The 10,674-nt window shown below is 48.6% G+C and overlaps 1 protein-coding gene across 1 annotated transcript in view; it reads left to right on the top strand.

Moving 5' to 3' along the window:
- The first annotated feature begins 23 nt into the window (after positions 1–23).
- POLD1 (DNA polymerase delta 1, catalytic subunit) overlaps positions 24–10,674 on the top strand; it is a 49,418-nt gene continuing 38,767 nt past the window's right edge. The window contains exons 1-5 of the mRNA XM_086871509.1: positions 24–299; positions 1,061–1,251; positions 5,401–5,508; positions 7,506–7,643; positions 9,079–9,216. Of these exons, the coding sequence (XP_086727635.1) occupies positions 94–299; positions 1,061–1,251; positions 5,401–5,508; positions 7,506–7,643; positions 9,079–9,216 (781 nt within the window). The 5' untranslated portion in view covers positions 24–93. The remainder of the gene's footprint in view (positions 300–1,060; positions 1,252–5,400; positions 5,509–7,505; positions 7,644–9,078; positions 9,217–10,674) is intronic.

Here is a 10,674-nt window from a genome sequence, read left to right as displayed (position 1 = left end):
TTCTGGGATTTTATCCCAAATTTAGGGTGGGATTGAGGCCCTTCTCAATATGGCGGCGCCCATGGGGAACTTCCGGTTCGCGCCACTCTCAATATGGCGGCGCCCTTGCGGAGAGACTTACGGTTCCACCAAGATGGCGGCGCCCATGAGCTGCCGCTCTTCCCTTTTCAATATGGCGGCTCCCGTTTGGCGGGTTTAGGTTTGCGTAGTACGTCAGCGTCGCGTCACGTGGGTCAAAATCAACCAATCGGAGCGCACTGCCGGGGCGGGTCCGCCATTGGCGGGAGATCCTCAGCGAGGTGAGGGCGGTCGGACCCTTCCTGAGGGGAAATTTGGGGAATTTGGGGTTTTTCTTTGGAATTTCGGGGTTTCCTGGGATCTTTGGGAGCTTTAGCGGGATCTCGGGGGGTCCCCGCGCAGTTTTTGGGGGGATTTGGGGGAAAATGAGGGAGGCGGAAGCGGCGCGGGAATCGTGAGGGGAGGGGGGGGCGGCTCTGAGGGGATTTCGGGGCTCTCTGAGGGGAATTTGGGGCTCTCCGAGGGGATTTTGGGGCTCTCTGAGGGGATTTTGTGGTTTCTGAGGGGATTTGGGGCTCTCCGAGGCGATTGTGGGGTTTCTGAGGAGATTTTGGGGCTCTCTGAGGGGATTTGGGGCTCTCTGAGGGGATTTGAGGCTCTCTGAGGTGATTTTGGGGCTCTGAGGGGATTTTGGGGTCTCCGAGTGGATTTTGGGGCTCTGAGTGGATTTTGGGGTCTCCGAGTGGATTTTGGGGCTCTTTGAGGGGAATTTGGGGCTCTCTGAGGTGATTTTGGGGCTCTCTGAGGGGATTTTGGGGTCTCCGAGTGGATTTTGGGGCTCTGAGTGGATTTTGGGGCTCTCTGAGGGGATTTGGGGCTCTCTGAGGGAATTTTGGGTGGGATTTAAGGAATTCCTTTGGAAAATTACGGAATTTCCAGGAAAAATCTGGGTTTTTTTTTTGCCATTTGAGACTCCTCAAAACCCCCCCCCCCCCCAAAAAAAAAAAAAAATCCCCAAATTAATTTATTTTTCTAATTCCAGTCCCATGGAAGCTCCGAAGCGCCCGGGAGCTCCCGGGGGTCCCCCCGGGGGTCCCAAAAAATTCCGGGGGGGTCCCAAAGCCCCGTCCCAGTTTGAGGAGGAATTGGCCCAACTGGGAGAACTGGAGGAGCTGGAGGAGGAGCTGGAAACGGCCGAGGGGCCCCCCCCGGACCCCCAGAGCCAGCCCAGCGGTGAGACTGGGGAAAATTCCCGGGATTTGGGGTCATTGGGGGGTTAATTGATTTATTTGGGTTATTTCAGGTGATTTTGGGGGGATTTGGGGTTGTTTTGGGTCATTTGGGTGTTATTTAATTTATTTGGGTTATTTCAGGTGAATTTGGGGCTGTTTTGGGGTTGTTTCGGGGTGATTTTGGGTCATTTTGGGGTTATTTGGGTGTTAATTAATTTATTTGGGTTATTTGAGGTGAATTTGGGGCTGTTTTGGGGTGAGTGGAGGTGATTTTGGGTCATTTTGGGGTGATTTTGGGTGTTAATTAATTTATTTGGGTTATTTCAGGTGATTTTGGGGTGATTTTGGGTCATTTTGGGTGTTAATTGATTTATTTGGGTTATTTCAGGTGATTTTGGGGTGATTTTGGGTTATTTGGGTGTTATTTAATTTATTTGGGTTATTTCAGGTGATTTTGGGGCTGTTTTGGGGTGATTTTGGGGGGATTTGGGGTTGTTTTGGGGTGATTTTGGATGATTTTGGGTGTTATTTAATCTATTTGGGTTATTTGAGGTGTTTTTGGGGCTGTTTCGGGGTGATTTTGGGTCATTTTGGGTCATTTGGGTGTTATTTAATTTATTTGGGTTATTTGAGGTGTTTTTGCGGGTGTTTTGGGGTGAGTGGAGGTGATTTTGGGGTGACTTTGGGGTGATTTTGGGGTTTTTTTGGGGTTATTTGGGTGTTAATTAATTTATTTGGGTTATTTGAGGTGAATTTGGGGCTGTTTTGGGGTGATTTTGAGGCTGTTTTGGGGTGATTTTGGGTCATTTGGGGTTATTTGGGTGTTATTTAATTTATTTGGGTTATTTGAGGTGATTTTGGGGCTGTTTTGGGGGGATTTCAGGTGATTTTGGGGTGATTTTGGGTCATTTGGGGTCATTTGGGTGTTATTTAATTTATTTGGGTTATCTGAGGTGAATTTGGGGCTGTTTTGGGGTAATTTCAGGTGATTTTGGGGTGATTTTGGGGTGATTTTGGGGTTTTTTTGGGGTCATTTGGGTGTTATTTAATTTATTTGGGTTATTTGAGGTGATTTTGGGGGGATTTGGGGCTGTTTTGGGGTGATTTTGGGTCATTTGGGGTCATTTTGGGTGTTATTTAATTTATTTGGGTTATTTGAGGTGATTTTGGGGCTGTTTTGGGGTGATTTTGGGTGGATTTGGGGTTATTTTGGTGTTATTTGGGTTATTTGAGGTGTTTTTGGGGTGAGTTGAGGTGATTTTGGGTCATTTGGGTGTTATTTAATTTATTTGGGTTATTTCAGGTGATTTTGGGGTGATTTTGGGTCATTTGGGTGTTATTTAATTTATTTGGGTTATCTGAGGTGAATTTGGGGCTGTTTTGGGGTGATTTTGGGGCTGTTTTGGGGTGATTTTGGGGGGATTTGGGGTTGTTTTGGGGTGATTTTGGATGATTTTGGGTGTTATTTAATCTATTTGGGTTATTTGAGGTGTTTTTGGGGTTGTTTTGGGGTGATTTTGGGTCATTTGGGTGTTAATTAATTTATTTGGGTTATTTCAGGTGAATTTGGGGCTGTTTTGGGGGGATTTCAGGTGATTTTGGGGTGATTTTGGGTCATTTTGGGTGTTATTTAATTTATTTGGGTTATTTGAGGTGTTTTTGGGGTGAGTTGAGGTGATTTTGGGTCATTTGTGGTGTTCTTTAATTTATTTGGTTCATTTGAGGTGAATTTGGGGCTGTTTTGGGGGGATTTCAGGTGATTTTGGGGTGATTTTGGGGTTTTTTTGGGGTCATTTGGGGTGTTATTTAATTTATTTGGGTTATTTGAGGTGAATTTGGGGGGATTTGGGGCTGTTTTGAGGTGATTTTGGGTCATTTTGGGTATTATTTAATTTATTTGGGTTATTTCAGGTGAATTTGGGGCTGTTTTGGGGGGATTTCAGGTGATTTTGGGGTGATTTTGGGGTTATTTTGGGTGTTCTTTAATTTATTTGGGTTATTTGAGGTGTTTTTGGGGCTGTTTTGGGGTGAGTTGAGGTGATTTTGGGTCATTTTGGGTGTTATTTAATTTATTTGGGTTATTTCAGGTGATTTTGGGGCTGTTTTGGGGTGAGTGGAGGTGATTTTGGGGTGATTTTGGGGTGATTTTGGGGTGATTTTGGGGCTTTTTTGGGGTTATTTGGGTGTTATTTAATTTATTTGGGTTATTTGAGGTGTTTTTGGGGCTGTTTTGGGGTGAGTGGAGGTGATTTTGGGGTGATTTTGGGGTGATTTTGGGTCATTTGGGGTGTTAATTTATTTGGGTTATTTGAGGTGATTTTGGGGCTGTTTTGGGTTGATTTTGGGGGGATTTGGGGTTATTTTGGTGTTATTTGGGTTATTTGAGGTGTTTTTGGGGTGAGTTGAGGTGATTTTGGGTCATTTGGGGTGTTCTTTAATTTATTTGGGTTATTTCAGGTGATTTTGGGGGGATTTGGGGTTGTTTTGGGGTGATTTTGGGTCATTTTGGTTATTATTTAATTTATTTGGGTTATTTGAGGTGAATTTGGGGCTGTTTTGGGGTGATTTTGGGGTGATTTTGGGGTGATTTTGGGTCATTTGGGGTGTTAATTAATTTATTTGGGTTATTTGAGGTGTTTTGGGGCTGTTTCGGGGTGATTTCAGGTGATTTTGGGGTGATTTTGGGGTGATTTTGGGGTGATTTTGGGGTTTTTTTGGGGTCATTTGGGGTGTTATTTAATTTATTTGGGTTATTTCAGGTGAATTTGGGGCTGTTTTGGGGTGAGTGGAGGTGATTTTGGGGTGATTTTGGGTCATTTTGGGTGTTAATTGATTTATTTGCGTTATTTCAGGTGATTTTGGGGTGATTTTGGGTCATTTGGGTGTTATTTAATTTATTTGGGTTATTTGAGGTGATTTTGGGCTGTTTTGGGGTGATTTTGGGTTGTTTTAGGTTTGTTTTTGGGGTTATTTGGGTGTTATTTGGGTTATTTGAGGTGTTTCTGGGGCTGTTTTGGGGTTGTTTCGGGGTGATTTTGGGTCATTTTGGGGTTATTTGGGTGTTATTTAATTTATTTGGGTTATTTGAGGTGAATTTGGGGCTGTTTTGGGGTGATTTTGGGGTGATTTTGGGGTGATTTGGGGTTGTTTTAGGTTTGTTTTTGGGGTTATTTGGGTGTTAATTGATTTATTTGGGTTCTTTCAGGTGAATTTGGGGCTGTTTTGGGGTAATTTCAGGTGATTTTGGGTCATTTTGGGTGTTATTTATATTATTTGGGTTATTTGAGGTGAATTTGGGGCTGTTTTGGGGTTGTTTCGGGGTGATTTTGGGTCATTTGGGATTATTTGGGTGTTATTTAATTTATTTGGGTTATTTGAGGTGATTTTGGGGCTGTTTTGGGGTGATTTTGGGTGGTTTTTGGGTGTTTTTTGCTGATTTTGGGATGTTTTTAGACGTTTTCAGTTTGTTTTGGGGGATTTTGGGGTGTTTTTTGCTGTTTTGGGCTGGTTTTTGGACATTTTCTGCCTGTTTTGGGTGGTTTTTGGGTGTTTTTAGGTGTTTTTTGCTGATTTTGGGTGTTCTTTTGACATTTTCTGCCTGTTTTGGGTGGTTTTTGAGTGTTTTTTTGCTGATTTTGGGTGTTTTTTTCCTGATTTCTGGGGTTTTTTAGACATTTTCAGTTTGTTTTGGGTGGTTTTTGGGTGTTTTTTTCCTGATTTCAGGTGTTTTTTAGACATTTTCAGTTTGTTTTGGGGGATTTTGGGGTGTTTTTTGCTGTTTTGGGGCGGTTTTTAGACATTTCCTGCCTGTTTTTTGGGTGTTTTTGGGTGTTTTTGGGTGTTTTTTTTCCTGATTTCGGGTGTTTTTTAGACATTTTCAGTTTGTTTTGGGGGATTTTGGGGTGTTTTTTGCTGTTTTGGGCTGGTTTTTAGACATTTCCTGCCTGTTTTGGGGTGTTTTTGGGTGTTTTTTGGGTGTTTTTTGCTGATTTTGGGTGTTTTTTTCCTGATTTCGGGTGTTTTTTAGACATTTTCAGTTTGTTTTGGGTGGTTTTGGGGTGTTTTTTGCTGTTTTGGGCTGGTTTTTGGACATTTCCTGCCTGTTTTTGGGTGATTTTGGGCTGATTTTGGCTCTTTTCCCCCCCCCCAGGGTCCCTCTTTGTGGGGGAGGTGCCCCCCAAGTGGCGCCGCCCCGCCCCTCCCCCGCAGCCCCCCGAAACTCTCACCTTCCTGCAGATGGACATCGACCACTACGTGGGTGAGGAGCCCCAAAATCCCCCAAATCCACCCCAAAAACCCCCCTGGGGAAAGCCCAAATCCCCTCACATCCAACGGACCCGAAAAACACCAAAAATCCCCCCCAAAATCCACCCTGGGACCCCCAAAATCCACCCAAAATCCACCCTGGGACCCCCAAAATCCCCCCAAAATCCACCCTGGGACCCCCAAAATCCCCCCAAAATCCACCCTGGGATCCCAAAATCCCTCCTGGGACCCCCAAAATCCACCCTGGGACCCCAAAATCCACCCTGGGACCCCCAAAATCCACCCTGGGACCCCCAAAATCCACCCAAAATCCCTCCTGGGACCCCCAAAATCCACCCTGGGAACCCCAAAATCCACCCTGGGACCTCCAAAATCCACCCTGGGACCCCCAAAATCCACCCTGGGACCCCAAAAATCCACCCTGGGACCCCAAAATCCCCCCAAAATCCACCCTGGGACCCCCAAAATCCACCCTGGGACCCCCAAAATCCACCCTGGGATCCCCAAAATCCACCCTGGGACCCCCAAAATCCACCCTGGGACCCCCAAAAATCCACCCTGGGACCCCCAAAATCCCCCCAAAATCCCTCCTGGGACCCCCAAAATCCCTCCTGGGACCCCAAAATCCCCCCAAAATCCCTCCTGGGACCCCCAAAAATCCACCCTGGGACCCCAAAATCCCCCCAAAATCCACCCTGGGACCCCAAAATCCACCCTGGGAACCCCAAAATCCACCCTGGGACCCCCAAATCCCTCCTGGGACCCCCAAAATCCCTCGGGGAAACCCCAAATCCCTCAAAGCCCCCCAAATTCCCTAAAATTTCCCCCCAAACCCCTCCAAAATCCCCCCAAATCCACCCAAATTTCCCCAAATCCCCCCCAAATCCCCCCAAAATCCCTCAAATCCACCCAAATCCCCTCCAATTTTCCCAAATTCCCCCAAATTTTCCCAAATTCCTCCAAAATTCCCCTGAATTCCCTCAAATTTTCCCAAAATTCCCCCAAAATCCCCCCAAAATCCCCCAAAATCCCTCAAATCCCCCCAAATCCCTCAAAATCCCCCCAAATTCCCTCAAATTTTCCCAAATTTCTCCAATTTTCCCAAAATCTCCCCAAAATTTCCCCAAATCCCCCCAAAACCCCTTCAAAATCCCCCCAAATTCCCTCTAATTTTGCCAAAACCCCCCCAAAATCCCTCAAATCCCCCCCAATCCCCCCAAATCCCCCCCAAATCCCCCCAAATCCCCCCCCAGCCCCCCAAATCCCCCCCAAATCCCCCCCAATCCCCCCCAGCCCCCCCCAAATCCCCCCCAATCCCCCCCAAATCCCCCCCAAATCCCCCCCAATCCCCCCCAATCCCCCCCAATCCCCCCCAAATCCCCCCCAATCCCCCCCAATCCCCCCAAATCCCCCCCAAATCCCCCCAATCCCCCCCAAATCCCCCCCAAATCCCCCCCAGCCCCCCCAAATCCCCCCCAGCCCCCCCAAATCCCCCCCAATCCCCCCCAATCCCCCCCAAATCCCCCCCCAAATCCCCCCCAATCCCCCCCAAATCCCCCCCAATGCCCCCCAAATCCCCCCAAATCCCCCCCAGTCCCCCCCAAATCCCCCCCAAATCCCCCCCCAATCCCCCCCAATCCCCCCAAATCCCCCACAATGCCCCCAAATCCCCCCCAATGCCCCCAAATCCCCCCCAATGCCCCCCAATCCCCCCCAAATCCCCCCCAAATCCCCCCAAATCCCCCCAAATCCCCCCAAATCCCCCCCAAATCCCTCCCAAATCCCCCCAATCCCCCCAAATCCTCCCCAAATCCCCCCCAATCCCCCCCAATCCCCCCCAAATCCCTCCCAAATCCCCCCCAATCCCCCCCAAATCCCCCCCAATCCCCCCCAATGCCCCCCAATCCCCCCCAAATCCCCCCCAATCCCCCCAAATCCCCCCCAATCCCCCCCAGCCCCCCCCAATTCCCGAATTTTGGTTTTTCCCAGGAATTCCCCCCCCCGGCTTCCCGGGCTGGCCCCGCCCCTCCCCCATCCTGCGGATGTTCGGGGTGACGGGGGAGGGGCTGAGCGTCTGCGTGCACCTGCACGGCTTCACCCCCTACTTCTACGTCCTGGCGCCCCCAGGTGAGACCCCAAAACCTCAGGGATTCACCCCAAAAATCCCTGGGGTCCAAATTCCCGGAATTCCCCAAAAAATCCCCAAAAAAATCCCAAAATTCCCAAAAAAATGGCAAAATTTCTGCAAAAAAATCCCAAAATTCCCCCAAAAATCCCAAAATTCCCACAAAAATTGACATCCTGGAGTCCCCAGGTGAGACCCCAAAACCTCAGGGATTCACCCCAAAAATGCCTGGGGGGGAAAATCCCGGAATTCCCAAAAAAATCCCCAAAAAAATCCCAAAATTCCCCGAAAAAATCTCATAAAAATGGCAAAATTCCCGCAAAAATTCCCAAAAAAATTCCCAAAAAATCCCAAAATTCCCATAAAAAAAATCTTAAAATTCCAGTAAAAATTCCCAAAAAAATCCCAAAATTCCAGCAAAAATTCCCAAAAAAATCCCGAAATTCCCACAAAAATCTGCGTTTTGGGGAAGGATTTTGGGGGAATTTTGGGAATTCCGGGGGGATTTGGGTGGGATTTTGGGGAATTCCGTGCTCGGATTGGGATTTTTGGGAATTCCGTGGGAATTTTTGGGATCCCAGGGGGATTTTTGGGAATTTTTTGGGATTTGGGTGGGATTTGGGGGAATTTTGTGGGAATTCTGTGGGATCCCAACGGGATTTTGGGAATTTTTTGGGATTCCAGTGGGATTTTTGGGAATTCTGTGGGATTTGGGTGGGATTTTTTGGGATCTGGGTGGGATTTTTGGGAATTCTGCGGGATCCCAGCGGGATTTTTGGGAATTCTGTGGGATCCCAGCGGGATTTTTTGGGAATTTTTGGGAATTCTGCGGGATTTGGGTGGGATTTTTGGGAATTTTTTGGGATCCCAGTGGGATTTTTGGGAATTTTTGGGAATTCCGTGGGATCCCAGTGGTATTTTTGGGAATTCTGTGGGATTTGGGTGGGATTTTTGGGAATTTTTGGGAATTCTGTGGGATCCCAGCGGGATTTTTTGGGAATTTTTGGGAATTCTGCGGGATTTGGGTGGGATTTTTGGGAATTCTGTGGAATCCCAGTGGGATTTTTGGGAATTCTGTGGAATCCCAGTGGGATTTTTGGGAATTCTGTGGGATTTGGGTGGGATTTTTGGGAATTTTTTGGGATTTGGGTGGGATTTTTTGGGATTTGGGTGGGATTTTTTGGGATTTGGGTGGGATTTTTGGGAATTTTTTGGGATCCCAGCGGGATTTTTGGGAATTCTGTGGGAATTTTTTGGGATCCCAGCGGGATTTTTGGGAATTTTTGGGAATTTTTTGGGATCCCAGTGGGATTTTTGGGAATTTTTTGGGATCCCAGCGGGATTTTTGGGAATTTTTGGGAATTCTGCGGGATCCCAGGGGGATTTTTGGGAATTCTGTGGGATCCCAGCGGGATTTTTGGGAACTGTCGTCGCCAGGGGCCGGCCGGGAGCACCTGGAGCCGCTGGAGCGGGAGCTGGAGCGGGAGCTGAGCCGGGAGCAGCGCGGGGGAGGGGGGAGCCCCAAACTCCGGCCCCCCAAAAACGTCCTGGGGCTGGAGCTGCTCTGGAAGCAAAGTGAGATCCCAAAAAACCCCGGAATTCCCTCGGGAAACGGCCCCGGGAGCACAAAACCCGGGATTTGGGGAGGCTGGGAGCCCAAAATCCAGGATTTGGGGAGGCTGGGAATGCTGGGATTGGTCCTGGGGTCCCAAAATTCGGGATTTGGGAATTTTGGGATCCCAAAATTCATCCTTGAGTCCCAAAATTTGGGAATTTTGGGAGCCCAAAATTCGGGATTTGGGAATTTTGGGATCCCAAAATTCACCCTGGGGCTGGAGCTGCTCTGGAAGCAAAGTGAGATCCCAAAAACCCCCGGGATTCCCTCGGGAAACGGCCCCGGGAGCACAAAACCCGGGATTTGGGGAGGCTGGGAGCCCGAAATCCGGGATTTGGGGAGGCTGGGAGCACAAAATTTGGGATTTGGGGAGGCTGGGAATGCTGGGATTGGTCCTGGGAGCCCAAAATTTGGGATTTGGGAATTTTGGGAAGGCTGGGATTGGTCCTGGGAGCCCAAAATCCGGGATTTGGGAATTTTGGGATCCCAGAATTCACCCTGGGGCTGGAGCTGCTCTGGAAGCAAAGTGAGATCCCAAAAAACCCCGGAATTCCCTCGGGAAACGGCCCCGGGAGCACAAAACCCGGGATTTGGGGAGGCTGGGAGCCCGAAATCCGGGATTTGGGAATTTTGGGATCCCAGAATTCACCCTGGGAGCACAAAATCCGGGATTTGGGGAGGCTGGGAGCCCAAAATTCATCCTGGATTCCCAAAATTTGGGATTTGGGGAGGCTGAGAATGCTGGGATTGGTCCTGGGGTCCCAAAATTTGGGATTTGGGAATTTTGGGATCCCAAAATTTGGGATTTGGGAATTTTGGGAATGCTGGGATTGGTCCTGGGAGCACAAAATCCGGGATTTGGGAATTTTGGGATCCCAGAATTCACCCTGGGGCTGGAGCTGCTCTGGAAGCAAAGTGAGATCCCAAAAAACCCCGGGATTCCCTCGGGAAACGGCCCCGGGAGCACAAAACCCGGGATTTGGGAATTTTGGGAAGGCTGGGATTGATCCTGGGAGCCCAAAATTTGGGATTTGGGAATGCTGGGAGCCCGAAATCCGGGATTTGGGAATGCTGAGATCCCAAAATTCATCCTGGGATCCCAAAATTTGGGATTTGGGGAGGCTGGGAAGGCTGGGATTGGTCCTGGGGTCCCAAAATTTGGGATTTGGGAATTTTGGGAGCCCAAAATTTGGGATTTGGGAATTTTGGGAGCCCAAAATTTGGGATTTGGGAATGTTGGGAAGGCTGGGATTGGTCCTGGGAGCCCAAAATTCATCCTGGGGTCCCAAAATTTGGGATTTGGGGATTTTGGGAGCCCAAAATCCGGGATTTGGGGAGGCTGGGATTGGTCCTGGGGTCCCAAAATTTGGGATTTGGGGATTTTGGGAGCCCAAAATCCGGGATTTGGGGAGGCTGGG

Source organism: Cyanistes caeruleus, chromosome 36 (assembly GCF_971803275.1).
Source record: "Cyanistes caeruleus chromosome 36, bCyaCae1.hap1.1, whole genome shotgun sequence".
Classification (NCBI taxonomy): domain Eukaryota; kingdom Metazoa; phylum Chordata; class Aves; order Passeriformes; family Paridae; genus Cyanistes; species Cyanistes caeruleus.
This window is presented reverse-complemented; position numbering and strand designations above follow the sequence as displayed.